At 41.0% G+C, this 23385-nt stretch overlaps 1 protein-coding gene across 2 annotated transcripts; it reads right to left on the bottom strand.

Moving 5' to 3' along the window:
- Nucleotides 1-100: 100 nt before the first annotated feature.
- Nucleotides 101-21942, bottom strand: nr3c1 (nuclear receptor subfamily 3, group C, member 1 (glucocorticoid receptor)). Of its 2 annotated transcripts, none has more exons than XM_056440229.1 (9): nucleotides 21666-21942; nucleotides 19870-21059; nucleotides 7649-7809; nucleotides 7314-7430; nucleotides 6906-7178; nucleotides 6669-6813; nucleotides 5068-5198; nucleotides 4347-4504; nucleotides 101-3730 (listed from the first exon to the last, which is right to left on the bottom strand). In XM_056440229.1, exons 2-9 carry the CDS (start codon nucleotides 21057-21059, stop codon nucleotides 3578-3580), a joined length of 2328 nt encoding a protein of 775 aa, XP_056296204.1. In that variant the 5' UTR covers nucleotides 21666-21942; the 3' UTR covers nucleotides 101-3577. The 2 variants fall into 2 exon arrangements, with proteins under 2 accessions (XP_056296204.1, XP_056296205.1); XM_056440230.1 differs by having other exon boundaries at nucleotides 19870-20910.
- Between the last annotated feature and the right edge of the window lie 1443 nt (nucleotides 21943-23385).

The raw sequence follows: 23385 nt of genomic DNA, 5'->3' as shown, positions 1-23385 counted from the left end.
GCTTGCTATAATGATGAAAAGTGTCACACAACAAGCTTACCGTAGTTCACTATCATCGATCAAGACAAACATCAACATACAGAAGTACCACACGAAGACATACAGTTTGACCTTTAATCAATGAGGTGAAGATCAACAGGACAACACTACAGGAGAATATAACACCGAGGGCTAGGTATAGAAAAACTTATTTGGAGACAAATACACCACATTTTCTTTACAATGGATTATATATACACGTATTAGAATTTTTTCAAAACCTTTTGTTTGTTTGTTGAGAAAGCATATACCAGTACATGATCTGCCCTTGATAATTCTGAAAAAATTAATGTCTGCATATGCTTTATACAAAATAGATTTTCAAACAATATTTGGGTAGTGCAAATCTTTTTTAGATTCAAGCTGGTTGATTACTTTCACAAACAGTTTGTGTGTGAAAAAGACTGACTCCTATCCTATTTACAGTATTAAACAATTTGACCAAAGCAGTCACGTTACAGTAAAAAAATGTGTCTCAAATAAAAATAAAGAACTGTAAATTTTTCTTCCAGGAGCTACTTAGTTTACGCTCACGCACGTTTCACTTGTCTGTGCTTGCTTTGGTCACCTTGTTGTCAAACATAAAATAGGCTTTTTCTGTGCAGTCTATGGAGACTGATTACTGATGAAGTGTTTCTTGTCCTGAAAATCTGGCCTGCAGAGATATGCCAAGTGTGAATCTCCTGTATGCAAATAGCTTATTCTGGAAAAAGACTGAAAAAAGGAAGCTACCACATCCTGTTATGTGATGGTGACAGATAATCTGTCGTTCCTATTGCATATTCAGTTGTCCTCCTCAAAAATATACAAGTAAGCAAGGATACATTTTTGAGCGAGAAGAGGCAAGTGTGTGTATGTGTGTGTATATATATATATATATACACATGTTTAATTGAACAGCAGCAGATATTTGGAAACACTGAATGTGAAAGTAACCCATGTGTAACCCCTCTGCAGTTAATAAGGATGGTTTTCAACTCTTTTAAATGAACATTTAAAAACAAAAGAAGAGGGTAAAATGTTTCTGAGCCTGGGTTACAATGAATGACGACGGTGGCAGCACATTAATAAAAGGCTTCTAATCCCGACAAAAAAATACACCATAAATCACAGAAGCAGACACATTCTGGGAATCCAAACTGACTGTTTTGGGGGGTTCTTTAAAATTCAGGACATGTACTGTGTGAATCAGACATTACATTTCAACAACCTAAACATGGGAAGCGGTTCAATGTATGAGTTTTTATATTGGTAGTTAGGATAGTTTAGCAGGAGAAAAACAATTTGGCATTTTCCATATTTAAATGAGTACTTTGTAGTCGCTCACTTGACATATTTATCCAATTATATTAAACTGGCAGGGCATCATCTTTAATCTGTCAAAAGCATTTTAATTTTAATTCAATTAATTGGTTAACATTCACATCAAAACACATGCATCATGACAAACAGAGCTGACAACTGATGAAAATGTTGCGTCATATTTCAAATCCCCACTTGTACAACACACAAAGAGGGATCCCGACAGACCTCCATGATTCTGTGTGATGACACAACACATCTGTGAGTGCCTTGTGTTACAGCTCATTAATAATGACCTCAATCCAGCGGACAGAAGCTCAGATAATTGGACACATTTAGAAGCTTCAATACTGGAACTAGTTTCCCTCGACTGATGCAAACACTGATCAACTTTCAGCATCACTGAAAACAGACAAGACTGGAGTTTGGCACTGAAATAGTTCCCAGAGAATAAAAGGATCCATTTTGCCTGCCTTCCTAGTCAGAGACGCTAATCTTTCATGGTGACATGACTCCATGAGGTGACTGATGCGAAGTGCTTCCAAACATCGGGGCGTGACTCCCTTACAGACAGGTAACTGTACTGAAGACAGCCATTTGGACAAGGTCCCTACAGGGCGTTAAAAGAGCAGAAGGCTTAAGATGAGGGTCAAAGGTTATCAGCAGCTGTGGGAGGTTTACAGGGTAATTTATCTGCCAACGTCTGAACCAAAAAATTGTCTATCATAAAAATCGTTAATTGTAGAAGGAAAGATATTCTGGAAAACGTGTGTCAGTTAGATTAGCATACCTTACAAGAAGTAAATGCATTTCCCAGAATGATAAACGATTAACAAATACCGCAAAGCAACTATGCAAAGGCTTCAAATTATAAAACAATCTAAAGTGAAATGCTTATTGCGACCTTTTACTGTTGATAAAAGGATCATCAGTGGCAGAATGACGACTGCATGTTTGTTAGTTTAAAACTGTAAAAATAACTTTAAAATGAAGGATGGCTATTTTCAAACCAACTTGAGCAATGTTACAAACACAGAAACTTGTCTTCCGGATTAATTAAACATAATATAATCTTGCAAACATAACAAAAGATGCCCTCTCTGATTGGTAGACACAGGTATCTAACATTATTAGACTATTTGGGGCAGGAGTGGGGGCTGAAATAAATATAAACGCCAGCTATTTCCTATAGAAAAGTTTTTTTTTGTTACTTCCATCTAAAGGAATTGAACAAAAGACTGATACAGCATAACAGTCTCTCTTCAGTCCTTTAAAGCCTTTAGCAGGGTACAAAGTGCTCTAATCGCAATTAAGGAGTCGAGTGTGCGGTATCGCATAAAAGAGGGCAGACTTCGAGTATTCACCGCTTCTCCACATCGAGGATGGGCCGAGCTGCCGCTCGAACCGATAAACACAGTAACATAAAAAGTACAATCAACATACGATGAAGGTATCCCGTGGTGGGTTTAAGAGCGCACGCCTTGAGCAGGAAGGAAGAAATGGCTAAGATGAATTATGAAGCAAAAAAGGCACATATTCTTTTCCCTTTTCTATTAGACTTGTGTGAACCTGTAAGAGGTCAGCTTGTGTGAGAAATCGTCCTTTTAACAAAGCAAGTCCAATAATAATTCAACAGAATGGTTTTGATTGACAGAAGAGTCCCTCCCGCCTCCACCCCTCCCATATGACTTATTTCTTACAATCTCCTATGAAAACGAAATGAGCCACATACAGTCTAAAAGCCTACTTATGAGCATATTAATGAAGCTTTGTTACCATCCCAGGTAACAACGACCTGGAAAATTGTATAAACTGTTACAATTTGAAAATGTAGAAAATACTATCAGAACCTGTATATAGAGATTTGTTTATCTATCTTAGATATTGTTCTGGATTTGAAGGTAAGAAACCTGAGACACCGTGGATGTTAGCCTATATCTCTTTGTGATTATCTTTTATCTTACAAACATTTCCTCCTTGTTATACGCATCCTAAACTGCTCAACAAAACAAAACCTCTGTGCTCGCGGTCTTGTTTCTACACAAACATCTCCAGTCTCTCCCTCCAGACCCGTGAGCCATTACACAAAGTTGCATACTCGCGCTCACAAACATCATTCGCTCCTCTCCTCGCGTCCTCATTCCTTTCATCGTTGCTCCTCGAGGTGGGTGGGGTGGGGGCCGGGGGGGTTGGTGGGGTGATTTGGTGGGATTTTAAGGCATTGTGTCTCTTACAGTCATCTCTGGTGGAAGAGCAGAGGTTTGACGCTCCCAGCCTTGAATTTTGGTAACTGGTTGCTGATGATCTCCGCCAGCATCTCGGGGAACTCGACACTCAGGGACTTGTTCACAAAGGTGTAGAAGCAGAAGCTGAGCAGTCCCCCGACCATCTGCCGACAGAGAGGAACGTATTAGTGGATAATTATACACAAAACACACATTCAGAGAAAATAATTCTCGATATTGGTACACAAAATATCTGATGAAAGTGAGATGGTACCGTACATATTTTTTAAACTAAAACTGTCATTTAGAGCAGCGGTCCCCGGCGCGGTACCGGGCCGCAGAAAAAAAGTGAATACGTGACAAACACACGTCGGTGTCGTTGTCTCAGCTCGTTGCAGATAAACAAGCGCAGGGCTCACACTAATTCAGCGTAATGATGAGTTGTATTTTTGCACTTTATGTGGGTCGTATATTTTTATTACATCATATGTATTACGTCAGATTTATGACGTCATATTTATATTGTCGGTGCGTGAAAATAATTTCTGACACGGAACCGGTCCGTGGTTTAAAAATGGTTGAGGACCGCTGATTTAGAGCCTTTAGCGAATCCAATAAATAATAATATATATAATAATAATTCTGGTGACAGAAGGCGTGGTTTCACAAAATAAGATCAGGGCAGATTGGTTACAATACCATTTGTTAGAACATTTTTAAATACTACACTTTGAATTAAAGGGGGAAAACAACTTTTAACTTTCTGGTGGAACCCTGTACCTCATGCATGGAGTCGAGCAGCTTGGTGAGCTGATAGAAACGCTGCCAGTTCTGGCTGGAGTTCTCCTCGCGCTTCACGATGGCTTTCCCTAGCTCCTTGATGTACGACATCCGAATATCATCGAACACCGCCTGGCTCTTCAGGCCGTCCTTTGGCACTGCGGGAGAAACTAAAGGTCAACATCTGGGACAGAGATTTGGATAATGTACTATAAATTACAAAAGGAGGAGGGACATCCGTTACATTTTTAATGACCACGTCCAGACAGTGAAGGGCAAAAAAGGTCAACTGATTAATGTACATCAGGCCATTTTCAGGGTGCACTCCCGGTAATATTTAGCAGCACAGAGCAATTACGTGTGCAAGAACAAAGCTACACACCTAAAAGGTGTTTAATTATGGAGTCTTTGTTTACATCTTCAATTGTCCTACACTCGATTACCTTACAGATAACATGAAGCGGAGTTATGTTCTCATGGTGAAATTGTATGCGTGTATTTTTCTGTATCAAACCAGAAAGTCCTGTGAAAACTTATTTAGAATAACTGCATGTCAGTTGGTGAGTTGGTAAGGTGCCGTCACGTATTGTATACATCAATATCATCTTTCAGCCACTGTAGACAGTGTTGGATTGGAGTAAGAGCTTTGGCAATGATTGCTTTAACACATCACTACAGGCAACATGTGATGGTTCAGCTGCGACAAAGGAAGAAGTCTGACCTGTGCTGAGCAGCAGCAGGACCTTCATGCACAAATACTCGTCATGGGAAACCTGCAGCCGGACGAACTCGCTGGAAATCTTCAGCATTTGCTCACACTGGTCGGCCATGTAGGGCAGCTTCATCCGATCCCTGGTGGAATAAGACAGTAACGGTTCAATAGTGCGGCACCTGCAGCCATAAGTGATTTATAAGGACGGTTTGAGTAACCTCAGTCCAGGAGATGGAGCAGCTCTCTGTCAATATCCTTGTCGATTGAAGTGTTCAAGGTCTTCCTACAAACAATTTGGTGGATTCCATTTTGAATCATTCTTCCAGAAGGTTGAGAATGCATATTTCAGATGAGTGAGTGCGGCGTCAGTGATGAAGTCATATTTTGTGTGAAAGAGAAATTGGGGACAAACTTGTGCAAAATGCCTTGAAATGTACACTCCCGTTAAAAAGTTTGGGATCACCCAGACAATTTCGTGTCTTCCATGAAAAATCACACTTTTATTTATCAAATGAATATAAAATATAGTCAAGACATTGACAAGGTTAGAAATAATGATTAATATTTGAAGTATTAATTTTGTTCTACAAACTTCAAGCTCAAAGGTAGGCCAGTTGTATAGCTTATACTACCAGCATAACTGTTTTCAGCTGTGCTAACATAATTGCACGGGTTTTCTAATCAGACATTAGTCTTCTAAGGCGATTAGCAAACACAATGTACCATTAGAACACTGGAGTGATCGTTGATGGAAAAGGGCCTCTATACACCTATGGAGATATTTCATTAGAAACCAGATGTTTCCACCTAGAATAGTCATTTACCACATTAACAATGTAGAGAGTGTATTTCTGATTAATTTAATGTTATCTTTATTGAAAAACAGTGCTTTTCTTTGAAAAATAAAGTCATTTCTAAGTGATCCCAAACTTTTGAACGGTAGTGTATGCTGAGGGGTTTCTTTTTCATTTCATCCAATCTGAGTCACAACGGAAAATCCATTTATACATGTGCATCACTAAACAAGCATTAATCATTCAGATGAAACCACCGCAACATGAAATTATCAAAAGGCTTTCACTAAACTGAGAAAGATTATAATGCAAATATAACAATCTAGAAAGTTGAATTTTGTTTGAGAACAAAATATCATCAGATATTAATTATGATCATATTGATTTTCAGCTTCCGATTATGAAAAAAAACGAATCAAAAGGCCTGATACAGCCGTAAGCATGGCCTGCTCACTACACTGAGCGCTGTTTATGAACGGAGTCATCAAATCTATAAGAGGGATGTAACACTGATGAGTGATGACAGCTGACAGACGATGTTTGATCCTCTGGAGATACGACACACAGCAGAGAGCTGCACTGATATACGTAAACAAACAGAAGTATGCGGTAAAAAAAATCATAGGCTTGAAAATATCTTTTCAGAGCTCGATTTATGTACGGTTCAATTAAAGAATCCATTCACCAAACCAGCGTGTTATGTATTCTTACTTTCACCGTTCATAATACTAAAATACTGGCAATAGGCACACATTTAATCTAAATATGTTCCTGTGGTTGGACTAATACAGAGACTGAAGATGGACTGGTACATACTCGTTGATGACAAGGTCAGGCGCAAAGCAGAGCATGTTGCCGTTGCACTGCTGGTAAGATCTCCAGCCCAGGCCGAAAGACATGAGGAAGAGCCAGGAGCACTGCAGCAGAGTCATCTGGTCGTCCAGGTGCAGGTTCCTAAAACCTGAGTGGAGGGACGTGGAAATACGTCAACCGACTGCCAGTGTTAAGAAGGTGAAAGTGACGATGACGAGTAACCAAATAAAATGTACTGACCTGGCAGAGCCTTGGCCCACTTGACAGCTGAGATGACCTGCCGGCCACCCAGCCTGTTGAGGGTGGTCATGAGGCGGGTGGAGGTGTCGGGCAGGGTGCTGTCGTAGCCGGCGTAGATGGTGTTCGGCTCGATGGCCTTCAGCAGGGAGAGCATCGTGGGAATGAGTTGAGGCATGCACTTGGGTAAAAGAGAGCGAGCCTCAATTGGTGGAGGAGGAGTCAGCTCGGGCGGGTTGTTCGGGTTTGAACGCTTCAACTTCTTGGTTTTGCGCGCTACAGAGGAGAAAACCGGGATGAACACGCAGAAGAGTGAAGTGCAATGAAGAGAAATGGTGACGAGGAGACAGGAGCAATTTAACCAACTAAAGGGTACACCGTTTAGGTGTTATTGGTGTGGTTAATGCATACCTTCCAGGTTCATGCCTGCCATTAGACACTTGCGGAAGCGGCAGGCTGGGCAGTTCTTCCTCCTGATCTTGTCTATTATGCAGTCGTTCCTCCCAGCACACAGGTAATTATGCTGCCCTGAGGCACATAGAGGAAGATTAATCTGTTATTTACCATCACTGCTGTGGCAACACACCAGGGGGGAAACTAATTAGCTGTATCCCAGTCCTTTACTTTGCAACGATCATGCCTCCAGTTTTAAGTCAGAATGACTCCAGCATTTAAATAAACTTATGTGAAAAGTCTGAGGTATGAATAAATCAGTGATGAAATAACCATGTCTCATAGATTTGTACCTTCCACTGCTCTCTTGAAGAAGACCTTGCAGCTGCCACAGGTGAGAACGCCGTAGTGGCAGCCTGAAGCCTCGTCAGAGCACACCAGGCAGATTTTACGAGTCCCGTTCTTTCCCTGTGTTGAGGATGTGGCTGTGATCACTTCCTGTCTGGAGTTAGCACTGGAGGGAGAAGGTGGAGACAGAGAAGAGAAATGTAAAGGAGAGGCAATCACTCTGAAAAGTTCCCTGCTGAGCTTTTGACCTCTAGCGATGCTATAGAGCTGTTTTTCTATGATTCTGTTTATTGGTCTTGTGCACAACAATGGAAAGGCACGTCTAGGTGGTGAACCGTACACATTCCTGCCAGTGGTGTCACTTTATTCTACTGATCTACAAGTAGCGGTGATCCCAGCGACGCCAAACTGCTTTGGCTCCCTAGTAATTATGGATTAATGCAATGCGGCTTTTAAACTGTAGAGGAAAACTTTATAAGTGTTTTATCAGAATGCAAAAGCATTCATTATGTTTGTTAGACTACAATAATACACAGTAATGAGTTTTGGTGAGCAACACACAATTGTAACATAACTTGTTTGCAAGAAAACCCCACAAATAAACTTTAACTATAAAAAAGATAGGGTATATTTTACCCAGAGAACAAACATGAGCTATAATCTTAAATTCCACTGTCTGAGAACATGTGAAATTATCTAAGTATCACAAAATAGTTGCACAGAAATTTAGCACCAATCTATTCTAACAAATACTGTTAAATAATGTCAACAGTATGCCAATTATACTGCCCACTCCTGAAAGCATTCTCCTAGTTTTGAGAGTTCAACTGTAGTCATTTACGACTCTGTACCAAAACTTTGAATAGATAAACTATACAGATATATTACACATATTCCCATCAGAATCAATGCAGTCCTTGTGCTTGTTTTTCCTCAACTTCGCCTCCGTTGCCAACATTATGGGCAAGGCTCAGACCCATTGAGCCCGTTTGGGCCTTTAAAGCCTAAATGATCTGACTGCTCACATCCTAAATTCAGTGGTTGTCATTAAAACAGCTCCTCTTCTTTTGATTGAACCTCAAAACGTTTCTGAACCCAGTCAACAGCGGTTTGAAAATGCACCGTTTCAAAACCACCACTAGAAGTCAGGCTTTACAGCATCCATGCAGAGGACATCCACACCCCCGTTCTAACACAGCGGCCACCGCAAATACAACGGCCACACCGAGGAGAGGGAGTCGGAACAACAACTGTGTCGGTCCGTCTGTGTGTCAACAACTGTTCTATTTAATATGGACTGCTCGGAGCTGTCCTGGCACAGTAACACATGTATGATTTGATGCGTGGAGCAAGGTTCACCCGTAGTTATACAACATGAGGGTATTAGCATGGAAGCAGGGCAGGCCCCAGCAGTCAGTGAGCGTCGAGGGGTGGAAAACCTGAATGAAACATCAAAGCATCAAGTCCAGAATCATTCAGCAGCCTAGATTTTTATTAGATTTAAAAAAAAGTTTAATTACAGTTTGGTACACCCAAGACGCATTACGCAGAAGCAGTAAACAAATCATATCTGTATTATGCTCTATATTTAGTGAATGTATCATTGTTTGAAGTGGAAAGAGCAGAAGGAACATTATAATAAATATTTAGAGTTTTAGTGAAAATGAAAGAACTGCTTTTTAGTCTTGGAAATAGGATTCTTCATTCTAACAAAATAAAAGCCAAACCTGCACGGGTACAGATAGAAAGCACATCCATTTGTAAAAAAGGTGGGAATATGAAACATAAAGTGTACGCATATCCAAATCCAACCAATCCGATACACTACAGGTGAACCGATTAACATGCTTTTTTTAAGTTGCCTTGATCAGTGTTTCCTAGCATAGCGTCTTCTTTGATCTGAAAAATTTGTTATAGGATGGTCCGAAATTTGATAAATAAAGTTGCTCGAATAACCACAGCAGGTAAAATGAATATTAAGAACACAATTTGCTATGGACAGGACCTAAATCAATATTACAAAAGGTCACCTGTCATCTAACCAATGATAACAAAAACAATATTTAAAACAATTATTTACTCTGATTTTAAGCATACGATGGTTTATTCTTAAAGAAATTATCATTAATTAGGAATTAAATATATTTTAAAAATGACAATATACAGCCTTGCTTACAGTATTGCAATATATTGAATCATAAGCCCAGTATCATAATTTGCATCATCATGTCACCAGATCATTGCAAATACACGGCCCGAGTCTGAATTCCTGCTGTTTGGGTTACAGCCAACTCTCATCTAGAAATTATGATGTCAGAGGGTATGAAGGGGTAACCAGTTTATCCTTCATTGGCCCACTGGGATGGAACCATCAAGACAGCTTTACCAGAAGGCTGTAGGCTACTGGTTCACATCCAATTACTGCAGCGTCTCTATGTTTCCAACAGCAAAGTAAGCTTGAAGTGATGACACTGATTTTCAGCATTTTCTCTGAACTCAATTTGGAATCGGTCGATGACATTCAACGAACCCATAAAACAAGTTAGAAATCAGTTGTCAGACGTTAACCAATCAACAGTGTGGGGAGACCACATTTCCTCTTTCTGAAACCATCTGTGGAACTGAGTGCATGCCGTTGACAGGAAGTTCTCGCATTCCCTCAAAGGTTACTGTCGGCCAGAGCTCAGTGACAGCTCAAAGGCAGACACCCGGAGAAAGGGCCTCGACTTCAACAAGCGCAGCGCCGAGAAAGTTAACCGCTTACATCTGTAAGGAGTGAGATCAATCAGCCTGGGTTTAAATGAGGCAAGCGACTTTAACGCACTTACAATACTGCCAGTGGCCCAGTGCCCTGCTTAACTATTCATAATCTCCTTTTAGCCTCGAGTGTCAGGAGGACCGTGGCAGATTCCTGCTCTATACCCGTCTCTTTGTCAGTTCAGACGCAAAGGGGTTAGATCTATATCAGTACAATGGCCAGCCCCTTCTTTTTACGAGAGGTAGATAATGTTGCGTTTGTGCCTTTACTCTATCCCACACATTAGTCCTCATAATCCTACTCGATTTAATGCAGGCCCAGACACTTCTATGGAGTTATTTCAGAGAAAAATATAAACTATCTGAAAAATTGGACTGGATTTAAAACCTTATTTGTGAGTTACTGTGAAGATTATCACCGCTACTGATGTGGTTGAACATTGCACAAACATCTCATCTTCATCAAATCTCTGTGAGCATGAAGAGAGCAGAAGGAAGTCCTCCTTCCCCGAGTTGAGAGCCACCAAAATAGAACGGGAACTGGTCGATACGCGCTAAATCATTCTCGCATGCAGAACAACAACACAGCTTCTATGTGGGAGTGGAGGGACTGGGTTTGATTGGTCAAAGACTGGACTTCTCTCAAATATCTGCCTCCTGTATCCTCAAATATAAACAGACATTATGTCTTTAGAAGCACTTGACATAGTTCAACATATTCATTTCACCATGCTGCCACAGAAATGTCATCAAGTGTTTTTATTCAATTTAATTCAGTTTATTTTTACTAGCCCAATATCACAAACAAAAAATGTGCCTCAAAAGGCTTTACAATCTGTACACATACGACATCCCTGTCCCAGGACCTCAATAATGACCATTGCTTTGGTTCCTGAAACAAGCCATTGGTGAGATATTCTTACACTATTGGGAGTCACTGCCTGCATGTTGTATTGAACACACCTTTCCATAAAAGCTTCATTTTGTAGCCAAATGCAGCAAAGACTGTTTGGCTTTAAGCATCAACATCAATCTGGCTGAGCACAAGAAAAACAACCCTGAGGGATTTGAGTTTCCATATTACTTTCCATAATTGGAGCTGTAAATGACTATTTGTGTAGGTGGGAGGTGGCTTCTTAGCCTGTAAAATGAATTTGAGGCTTGCTGCCATTATGTGCATAACCATAATACCTTTTGCTGGATACTGCTGGATGTGGGAGGAACCCACTCCGAAGTTTGGCTTTGCTGACTCGACAACTGCACACCAAAGTAAGAAGAAGGGAACAAACAACTCACAGACTTAGCTACATCCTCTAAACCTCAATATAGAGACTTTCTATATGCCTATTCAGTGCCAGAGCACTACAAAAACTAAATACAGAAAACTGTGGTAACAGGAGAATGCAGCAATAACACTAAAGTGACTGGAATGGTTGGCATTTGATGTGCTGCGTTAACTCGGCGCCATCTGTGGGCAGGGCAGAGAGAAAGTAGGTCAGAAGAGTGAGAGCTTCGCGGCAGTCCTCTGTGGTCCGCACGCACACGCACACACACACACCAGCAACATCATAAAAGGTGATTTACAGTAGCTGAAAGCTTCTGCTGACAGTCAAAGTCCCTGCCCTTGGTTGCAGGAAGCAAAGACATGGGATGGAGGTGGTGGGGGAGGGGGAGAGAGTGTAAGAGAAAAGGAGAGAGAGAAAGGGGGGAAAGAGAGAGAGAGGACAGGCGAGTGAGGGGTGTGCCAGATCAACACTGTGTACTGCATAGCAACTCTGACCAAAGCTTACTCTCAAAACATAGAGACCAAAGTAGTGAAACTACTAGGCTTTTTTATTTATATACATAATACATATATATATACATATATATGTGTGTGTGTGTATATATATATATATGTATAATACATATATATATATTAGGGCTGTCAGCGTTAACGCGTTAATCGATGCGATTTATTTGGCCGCGTTAACGCACTAAAATATTTTAACGTAATTAACGCAACTTTGTTTACTTCCGGTGTACCTCTGAGTGTACGGTTTAACACTGTTTCCGCTTTTAAAACAATTATTTCTCCGCGAAAATAAGGAGCAGAAATCAGTTTAAACTCGTGGATGAATCAGTCGGGTTTCCTCCTGCTCCTCCTTCCTCCCGTCTCCCCCTCTGATACACAGAGGAACAGAGGGGCGACGTGTCGGGTGACGTGGCGCGGAAATAACTCGTCACACGAAACCTTCAACGTGATTTGTCAATCCGTTTGTCTGTCAACATTTTGCGAAAAAAACAACCAATGAACACTCAGTAAATCACAAAGGACCTCCCACCTCACAGATGAGGCTCATTAGCAGCCTGTCAGTCAGAGAAGACAGAGAACACGGCACGAGGACAATGTGCCTCAATATATATAGAGAGCTGAGATTGTTCTGGAATGTTTGATGTATAACACATGGGTATGTGTCACATTAAAACGCCTTTAAAAGGTGAATTTAAATTTTTAACATAATTGAATGTCAGTCAGTTTACCAAGGCCACTGGTTCTGCTGTTCAGTGTTAAAGATGACAGGACCAATGGGGTCTCAAATTTTTTTTTTTACTAATCTGGATGTTTCACTGAAGAAACAATTTATCATCCACAATATTAAATACCTCGCTGGCACTTTATAGGTAGGAGCCTCTTTGAAAACACAGCTCTGTGTGAAGTTTTGTCTTTAAAAAGAAGAAAACAAAACTTGTAATCGCGATTAATGAATTTCAAAATGTGCGATTAATTAGTTAATTTTTTGTAATCGATTGACAGCCCTAATATATATATATATTAGGGCTGTGAAACGATAACAAATTTTAATCGGGTTAATCACAGGTTTTTGTGGATTAATCATGATTAATCACATATTACCGATATTCTCGGTATATTTTGTGAGAACATAGAGATTTATGACAAAAGACGGATATATACATTTATACATTCTTCTATACAATGGTGCTGCAACTCAGCAGTTATTTAGCAGTTTTCTTCCATATGGAACATTAATACATCTTCATCCTAAACAGAATGTTTAACCCTCCTGTTACCTTCGGGTCAATTTGACCCCATTCAATGTTTAATGTCGGTGTTTTTGGGGTCAATTTGACCCCAGGCTGTTTTTCACTGTGTCAAACATATAAGAAATATCAACTTTTTTATTTATTTAAAGGGCTATTTAGGTAGTCAACAAACAAACATAAAGTACCTCACACTTAAACTTGGGAAGCAATATTAATTCTAATAATTTTCTGGAGGTTTTAATTGCTGGGGTCAAATTGACCCCGAGGGTAAAATATGTTAGTAAATGTAAAGGTAACAGGAGGGTTAAACAGAGCATTTGTCTCTTGTTTGTCAACCATTAACTCCACCATGATACAATCTAAAGGCCTCTAGTCTTCCTCTAGCAGCTGCTGAGGCAAACTGACTGTGGGTTTTCTTCATGAACTGGGCCGTGATGAAAGGGACGGCGGGGACACCGCTGCAAAGCTGAAACCTCACCGACACGGACAGGTGGACAGATTGACAAGTGACTTTTTTTTTGCTAGGTCCCGATGCGCGCGCACGCGAGACGGAGATCGATAAGTGTTAACGCAACGCGAAGAGACAGAAATGACATGCTGCTGTGGAGATACGATCAACAACAGACGTTTAGTTTAATAAAAGAACAAAGACGTGCTATAGAGAACATGTCAGGGGGCGGGCCAATCTTTTTAATGTCATGCGATCTACCAACACTACGCCGCGATCGACTGGCAGGTCGCGATCGACGTGTTGAGACCCCTGATCTACAGGAAGTAAAAGTCGTAACAAGGTTTCCGTCGGTGAACCTGCGGAAGGATCATTACGATGAACAGACCGTCTGCATGAGAGCGGACAGAGTTCAGATTGAAGTGGTGTATTTGGAAGCTCATTTTGCAAGTGACTTTTTTTTCGTCCCGACGACCAACAACAGACGGATTGGAAGCTCATTCTGCGCATGCGTTAAATGCGTTAAAAAAAAAAAAACTAGTTAAACCTGTAATTGAATTAACGCGTTATTTTTCACAGCACTAATATATATATATACACACACACACATATATATATATATTTATATATATACACATACACAAAGTTGACACGTCTCTATATTCTGAGACAGAATATTTATCTGATAAATACCAAGCTCTACTCCTGAGCTTGTCCTGTCCTGAAAATGCTATTCACAGGTCGTCAAAGTCCTGCAGGCACAGTAGCTGCCAAACAAAGCCTCACAGGAAGGATTCACACCTACTTTAGGAGGCATTACAGAGACTTTTGCAACTCTTCAAGTAAGGAAAATGTCAGTGCCTGAGAAGGTGTTCGCAGGTTAGGAGATACAATGGTGGAAAAGGGTATTTACTTAATAAATAAAAAATTTAAAACTTTTCCAACACTCGTTCCTGCATTGGCTTCTAAAAACTGTACACAAATATACAATTTCCAAACTAGTCAAAAGGATTGCAAGGTCATATGAAAATTAAACGGTTAGTCTATTAAAAAATCACAGCCTTGCATTTCAAGTATGCTAGTTGTATCTCATGTAGGATGCAAGAAACCAACATGGGTAAAGAGTACAAGTGTTTGTTGTGTTAAAGAAGTCAGAAAACTGCTTTAACAAAAGTGTTAAATGTTTTCCCCCCCGAGCTCCATTCAGCAGCGAGTTAGTCATTTCCCAAAGTTGACTCGATGTTCCCACATGTGAAATTCTCTGGAGTTTTACAACCTTAGCACAGACATTGTCGGATGTGCTCCTCAACCAATCCAGGCCCTGCTTCAGTCACCCCGAAAGATCAACAGTCTAAAATCATTATTATAATTTTTCATACATTTCTGTCATATTCATTGAATGTGTTGTAACTCTGTAATGCTGTTCATCTGCACACATGAGAACTATTGCTTCTGTCCATCCGGGGAGAGGGATCCTCTGTTGCTCAGAAACCCTTTCAATGGGAAAAGGGGGAGAAACCTTTCTTCATTTATTTCCCCGTAAACGTTTTTTTTTCTATTTTTTGGGAGTTTTTCCTGATCAGATATGAGGTTCTGGGATAGGAATGTCGTATGTGTACAGATTGTAAAGCTCTCTGAGGCAAATTTGTAAGTTGTGATATTGGGCTATATAAAATAAACTTACTACATTTAATTAATACCTAAATATATTATCTTTTCCGTGACATAGGAAAAGCTGCAGACCTCACATTCAAAAAGCTGCTAGTTACTGATTGATCATTCATTATTCCAGCTCTCTGTAATATTCAGCAGACAAAAATAAAATGAGCGAATGGGAAACTGAACCGAGGTTATGAATCTTTCAGCATGCATGACTTTAGTGAACGCTTGAAAGAATGTAAATCTGCAGCAAACATGCACATAAAAGAGAACACAAACAACATTGCTCTGTCTAAATGTGAGAGCCGCTCTATTCAGTGAGTGAGTTGTCGTACTCCTGCAAACAACTTCCTCAATTACGCACAATCGAGCCAAAAGTCTCCAAGAAATTTATAAATAACGTAACCTAGTCAGGAGCAGGATTAATGGCTCAGTCATGACATGTAACCCCCAAAAAGAGCTCCCTTTATGGGCTGGGCAATCTTAGGAGTAGGAGGTAATAAAAACTACAGAACACAAGCCTACTAAATGGGCTCTGATTATCTGTCAGAGGAATTATATTTCTGAATGTTTTTCGAGTCCAACCAGAAATTAATTAACCCTTGTGTTGCCTTAGGGTCATTTTGACCCGAATCAATATTACACCCTCCCCCCGCCTATGGGTCATTTTGACCCGATTCAATGTTTCACCCTCCTGTTACCTTTATATTTACTAACATATTTTACCCTTTGGGTTCAATTTGACGCCAGCAATTAAAACCTCCAGAAAATTATTAAAATTAATATTGTTTTCCAAGTTTAAGTGTGAGGCACTTTATGTTTGTTTGTTGACTACCGAAAGAACAACGACATTAAACATTGAATGGGGTCAAATTAATCCTAAGGCGGGGGGAGGGTGTAATATTGATTCGGGTCAAAATGACCCTAAGGCAACACAAGGGTTAAGGTTATGCTTCATTAAAACCAATCATCATATCATGAGGGTGTGTATTTCCAAAAATAATAACTATCCTGTAGCATTACTCAAGGTGAAGCATTCTTCATTGCGTGAGAACCGGTTGTTTATGAGTCAGACCGAGTCAGATCGTAAAACTGTTGGGCCTAAAATGAACCGCCAAGTTATGAGAAATGTAAGCGCTGGTGACCTAGTCATGTGGGAGACTTATGGTAATGTTACGAGTCCCAGCTGACCTGCACAGTGCAGAGCAGCAAACTGAGGAGCCACTGCAGCCAGGTGCTCTGTGCCATGCCACAGCCTCAGCAGGAAGTAGCAGCACCACTGCGTGAGAAGCTGGAGGAGATGGTGACCTGATGCCAACAGCCTGACCACAGAGCCTCTGTAGCCACGTTCAGCTAATATCAATCCACTAAATGTCACAACGGTTGTGGCCAACAGGCACAGCACAACAACAACAACAACAAACTCCCACTCTCTGCAAAGACCTACATATAGAAATGCTACGCTTTCAAGCAGAAGCGCCACACACAAACACACAATTATCTGGGCTCACATGCATGCAAAGCCATAATCCGATGCTTAAACACGCACACACCTCTACAGAACAAAAAGACAGGGCAATTAAAGCCAGGTGTGAAAGGAAGATGAGGTGTCTTGTGTCTCTGTTCTGGATCACAGGCATGAGGAGGACTGTTAGACAGTCGTGAAGAGGTTACCAATATTGATGTAACAGACCACTGTTGACCCTTGGTCTGTACGGTCAGCATATCGGTATTCATTGATAATGTTAGATTGTAAACAACAGGAGAGCTGGGACCTGTGGTAAAGTCAGTCAAAGAAGGTTCTTTTTGGTTACATTATGATGTGTTCAGGCTCTGTTCAGTGGAAATGAGAATTGGGAGAAGGTCAAATATAACGTTATCATGATGTGCTCACATGTAATGATGTAAGATGTAGTATAGGTGAGAAACTTGAATAAATCCAGTTGTTTTAAGGAGATAGTGTAAAGAGATACAAAAATATTACCTCATTCAAACTATTAGTATCAGCGGCAGATCTCTAAAAGTTATATTTGCTCCCTTTTTTATTTTGTGCTTATCCGATACGTGATCTAATCCAACCAATAGGTTTTCTGATCCGTTGTACTACGCATAAATCACAAAACAACACATTGTTGCCCTGGTTGACATGGCGTAAATCAGATGGCGTGAATGTAAGAGACACACAAACAAACGAGCCTTTAGGACACGTGACTGCCACTTTACTGTTGGTGAAGAATTTCTATTCAGCCGCTTTACAACTGGATCTCAAAGACACATTCACAGCTTAACCCATTAAATTATGTTGGGCGATAGAGTAATAACTGTACAAAAGGCACTTTGTTGGGCTGCGTAGAGACAAAATACTGCGACTCTTTATTATATTCGTCTAAATGTGAACTCACTGGAAAATAAATGCATTAAGATTAAGCAAAATCACATGAGCAAGTCAGTGGATTCATGCAATGTTCTTTCACTTTTCTCTGCTACAGAATTCCCTTTTTACTGTTGAGACCTGACCAGTCTGAAAAGGCCACAACTCATTCATCACTAATGTTGAATGAATTGTCAGCGCTGTTACTTGGGGACACATTGGGTTCCAGTGACATTGCACATCTCGTGGGCTTTTTCTGCAAAAAAAACTGAAGGATCAAAGAGATCTGCCCAAAATAAACCCATGAACCCGATGAATGGATACGTCTGTGAGTAACAGAGTAAATAAATTAAAAAAATTCTGGTTTAAAAGGAGAAATAGTCACAGATTGCAAGTAGGATTTGCCCTAAACACATACTGATACACAGTATTGTCCAGTAAGAGAAAGAAAAAGACACATATCTGACTTTATGGAAGTCCCCTTGCTTTTTAACAGCACATCCTTTCAATAGATCTCGGTGCTTAATGCTGCAGCCACGTCCTGTAGAGTATGTGAGCCTGTCTCACAAAGCAGGATTAGTGAGGTAAATAACTAATTTAGGGGTTAACGCAGGCATTTCTGTCTCAGGACAATGGCTCAATTTGGAAACAATCTATGTTGCTATGGTAACTAACCCCGCAAACCAAACCTGTAAGGAGACAATTTTGTTTAGGCTCATCAAAAAATAGTCCACCTCCTCATTCATCAACTGAGAGGGAAAAAAGGAAGTGTTTCACTTTGGCTATTAAACTATGTAGATCGCTACAGATGCTTCTACCAGAAAAAATATTAAATTAGCTGCTATTGTTACGTACTAACTGTTCTGAAAATACTGTATAATATGACTCGCAGTGCTCTAACAAAGTGCACCAATCTACCTTTGAATTCCAATAGAGAAGTGAATCTTCACACCAACAAGTAGCTACATTATGTGCACTACAAGTGGGTGATATACACCATATTTTCTTAAAGCCTCTATATTTACACATTGCTGTCATTTCCTTTACTCTGTTCTAAATGAAACTTGGTATAAGAAAATGCTGAGCCCTTTATACTGCTGGTATTTAATGACTTTTATTCTTACTATTTCTTGTTCTAGTCATTCAAATGTATAGATTTTGTTGTGTTTACTTTTTTTAAATTGCAATGTCCCAATTATCAATAATCCTTACATGTGTTCGATACCTTGTGTTTTATCTGATGATGCTGCATGTGACTGGCTGTTTGCTAGAAAGCTGAAACTCCCAAAGTGGAAAATCCTGATCTAACACCACTAGCTGATAACCGCCTCTGTGAGATATGTAAGCCAGAATCACCAATGTTTCATTGTGAAAAATTGTATAACAAAGCATGCCTCATTTGAACTGTAAACAATACTTTTGTCAATGGCATAATGTGCTTTGTGCATATGTATTAAGGGTGAGGGAATTTTTATATTTTTAGAAGACATATTCAACATTAAAGGACTAACTTGATATTAGGGCCAAAACAACTTGCAACAAGCTTGTTTAGGGTGTCCTAAATTTAAATGGTTGTGTTGCCTGACCAACACTTAAAAAGGCCAAAGTAATATGAGGATTGAATAGATACTCACATGTGAGGAGCAGTAACCAGCAACTATTTTGACATTATTCCGATTAACGATCTGTAACCCACATCGTCATGAAATAATATTTTCCTGAACAACTAAATAAATAATTGAATAAAAAGGCTAATAATTTCAGCACAGGGATTTGAGGGGGCCACAACTCTGGTCATTGAGCAAAGAATATTAGATGTCCGGGCGATGATGCAGGGTAGGATAAAATAAGATAACTGGGATTACCGACATAAATATGTTATCTCAAGTTAGTTAATAAGACCAAAACAAAAGGTTGTGTCAGACAACACTATCTACAGTTCTTACCTAGCAAAGCAGGTGGGGTAAGAGGGAGAGCTTGAGAACGCCTCACTGGCCCGGAGCATTGCAGAGTTGTTCCCGACACCTTGGTTTCTGTTCCAGGCCCTGCTGATTGTTGTCACTGGGAGAAACAGGCTTGACACTGGCTTCTGATCCTTCTGCTGAGCTTCATTGCTGCTGGTGTTGACCCCAAAGTGGTAGCTCGGTCCTCCGGAAGTGCTGACCCCACAGATGGACATGGGGCTGGAGCTGGGCACATCTGTAGCAGATGTGCTGCTCATTTGGCAATAGCTCTGGCCTGCAGATGTGTTCTCCTGTTTGATCACACCTTGGGTGCAGAGCTGAATGAAGCCAGAATATTTTTCTTTCTTTACCAATGCAGACAAAGTGATTGTAGGAATTAAGGAGGCAGTGCATATGCTAGCACTGGACTGTTCAGGACTTGTCATGATGCTGCCATTGAGAGCTACAGAGACTGTCCCGGTGCTGTTGATGCTCTCAACCACAACAGGCTTAACGTCGATCTCTGAGCCAACGTCCCCAAGCAGAGAATCATCTGTCAGAGTGGAGAGAAACGCATCATCCCCAACATAAAAATCTGAGGGGGACCCGGTGAGCTCGAAGTCTTGGAGGAGATCCAAAGTGTTGTCACTGAAAAATTTCTGGTTCACATCCACATCTTTCCCAATGTGATCAAAGGCGTTATCAAGGTCAATGGGATCCTGCTCTCCTTTATCCATGGAGGAATCCTCTGTTTTCATGTGGAAGAAATTGGGATCTGATCCCCCAATAAGTGAATCCATGCAGGACTGTGAAATATCTGCTATACTTGCCTCCAACTGAGGCAAATTTTCCCTGAAAGTTTGACGACCAAACGTAGTCTGCGTCTGGAGCAACTGCTGCTGCTGAAGCTTCTTGTCTTTGCTCAGAAACCTGAACTCTCTGTCTTCCCACAAGGGGCTGGCGGTGGCAGTGACGGATGTGAGCTCCTCTGGAAGGGGGCTGTTGCTGAGGCCGTTGGTCACCTGTCCTGGCTGCATCAACGGGCTGGATGGAAGGACGACAGAAGGGATGGACAGCGCACTGTGAGGAGCCACTTTCAACAGACCTCCCTCCTCAGGGCTTTCAGTGTAGACTAACTTGCTCAAATGATCATCTCTTCTATACGTTATCTTCTTCACACCACCATTGTCCATCTTGTTTTGATTGGGTTTTTTTTTTGGGGGGGGGGGGGGGGGGCAACAGACATAGCGTTAACAGTGCATTGCAACCACGTACAAACACAGTAATATTGTCTGACGCGCACAATACTGCTCAACTGTATTTTGTAACGTCAAATGACTTCAGGTCGTGCACATGCAGAGAGAAAGTAACGGACGCGAGGTCAAATTAAGACTGGAGAAAGTTGTCTAGCATGCCCCCCGCCCCCCGCGCGCCCTTGGTAGCTAACGAAGCTACCAACTGCGTTAGCTGGTCCCATTAAAACACGTCAGCACGAGCGCAGAGGCAGCCCCGTCCCCCTCACTCACACCGGACTGAGACTCTCAGACATTTGTCCGACCACGAAGAAGACGAAGCAGACGGACACGACGTTGCCCTCAGTGTGAGGTATGCCAGCTGCTAGCTCCCCGCTGACTATAGCAATGAGCTAACCGCCTCTCCCCCGTTGACAGCCACGTTAGCCTGCTGTCTTCAACAGACCCCTGAACTGCACATTAGCGTCAACAATGAACGCACTGCGGCTCCACGTTTGTCTGAAGCTGGTATAGGTCAACACAAATGAGAACAAAGCTCATATTTACCGTGCAGATGACCGGTTGTTGTTGTTGTTGTGTGTCCACAGGTCGTCTGTCAACATTTTTTTGGTTGAAAGTCTCCACAACGCGCAACACTGACTCAATGTTTGTGAGCGTTAACTGTTCCTCTCCTCGCGTATCGACACGTGACTTGATCAAACGAACACGAGCGATACGAGCTGGGTGTGTTTGTGGGAGTTTGCGATCTTCCTGTTCGACCTTAGCTGTTAATTGTCATGCAAACTGCGTTGAAGTGACCGAGCTGTGGAGAGTCGCAGCTAGCCATTAGGAAAGTGGGCGCTAACCTCCAAGAAAAACATACAAAATGGAGCGAGGCAACCCCATGACCTGTGTCCAACAGGCAGCGCCACCTGCTGCCCGTGCAGGGTAACTGCAGCTTGTTATGCGCTGCAGCTCGAGCACAAACTCTCAGGACGACTTTGATGATTAAAAATAAAAAAACGAAAATGAACTCCAGTTGCATTCAATAACGCTATATGTCTTACACGGAGGTACCAAGACCCAGGCAACGAAGTAGTCTCTCCAATAGAGGGATTGAAGTGCAAAGACAACCCATGGGCATTGGCGGTGAAGGTGCTCATCAAAACGTCCCATTTTGTTCTCCTCTTATATGATGGTCCACGCAGTTGCCCCCCGAGGGCCCACTGTCTTGCAGCTGTTAATGGAGCAGACAGAGAGACAGACAGGCAGACACACGGACATATGAGGCAGAAGACAGTGACAGCAATTCCGAAAGGACATTGTTGTGACGATAATCCGAAGATGAACTGACATGTTTCACCCTGTATTTCTGCCACGTTAAAAATAGTTTTTATTGGACGCAAGATCCACAAATAACAATGTCTTGAGAGAATAATGGTGAGGTCTGAATGCACTGCTGGGTATCTTAACACAGACACCACTTCCCTATGAACTTATTACAATTTCTAGTCTCTATAAATTTGACTGTTTGCCTGTTGCCGATTAATTGTAGTCCAGAGGCTCAAGAGGACTCGCAATATCACTAAAATTGCTGCATGCATCAGTACATACTGAACCACTTTTTGATAATTATTAATCAGTAAGTTCTAATGGTCTTACCTTATATGATAAAGGAAATATAAAAATAAGCTATAGAGTTTTGTTTTAAAGTTGTCACTTTCATTTAGATTTGGGCCAGAAAACCGTGTAATTCATTTTGTTATCAAGACATGCCAGTTCATACTTATGCCTCTTTCATCTGGAAGTATGAGTGGTTGAAAAGTGCCCGGAAGAGGAAGTAGGGTAAGGCTATTCAGCCTGCATAGGGATAATAACTCTGCAGAGTGGTTTGGGCCCATGTTCGCTGTTGCTTTCAAGGCTGCACAACAGTACATTGAATATTGAATATACAAAGACAGCAAGTTCACTGGCTTGTTTGCTAAATAAAATAAAGACCACAACAATGTTTGGATGACAGGAGTGTAAAGTTATCAATGAACATTTCATCATAAATCATGTAATTTCTTAAGATTTCAAAAGTATGTGTTTAAACCATTTATTTCTCAACAGATTCATTTGTGCACCTGCAACACAACCTGACCACCTGAAAAACTCAAATGTCTTCATTTACCATGTCACACACACTGCAGAATATAATGCAAGAGCTTGCTAAATCTACAATTGTCAATCTAATGTTACAGCATATATTTTTCACGCTCAGCTGGGACTAATATTTTACATTAGA

The sequence above is a fragment of the Pseudoliparis swirei genome, chromosome 19, assembly GCF_029220125.1.
Source record: "Pseudoliparis swirei isolate HS2019 ecotype Mariana Trench chromosome 19, NWPU_hadal_v1, whole genome shotgun sequence".
In the NCBI taxonomy this organism is placed as follows: domain Eukaryota; kingdom Metazoa; phylum Chordata; class Actinopteri; order Perciformes; family Liparidae; genus Pseudoliparis; species Pseudoliparis swirei.
This window is presented reverse-complemented; position numbering and strand designations above follow the sequence as displayed.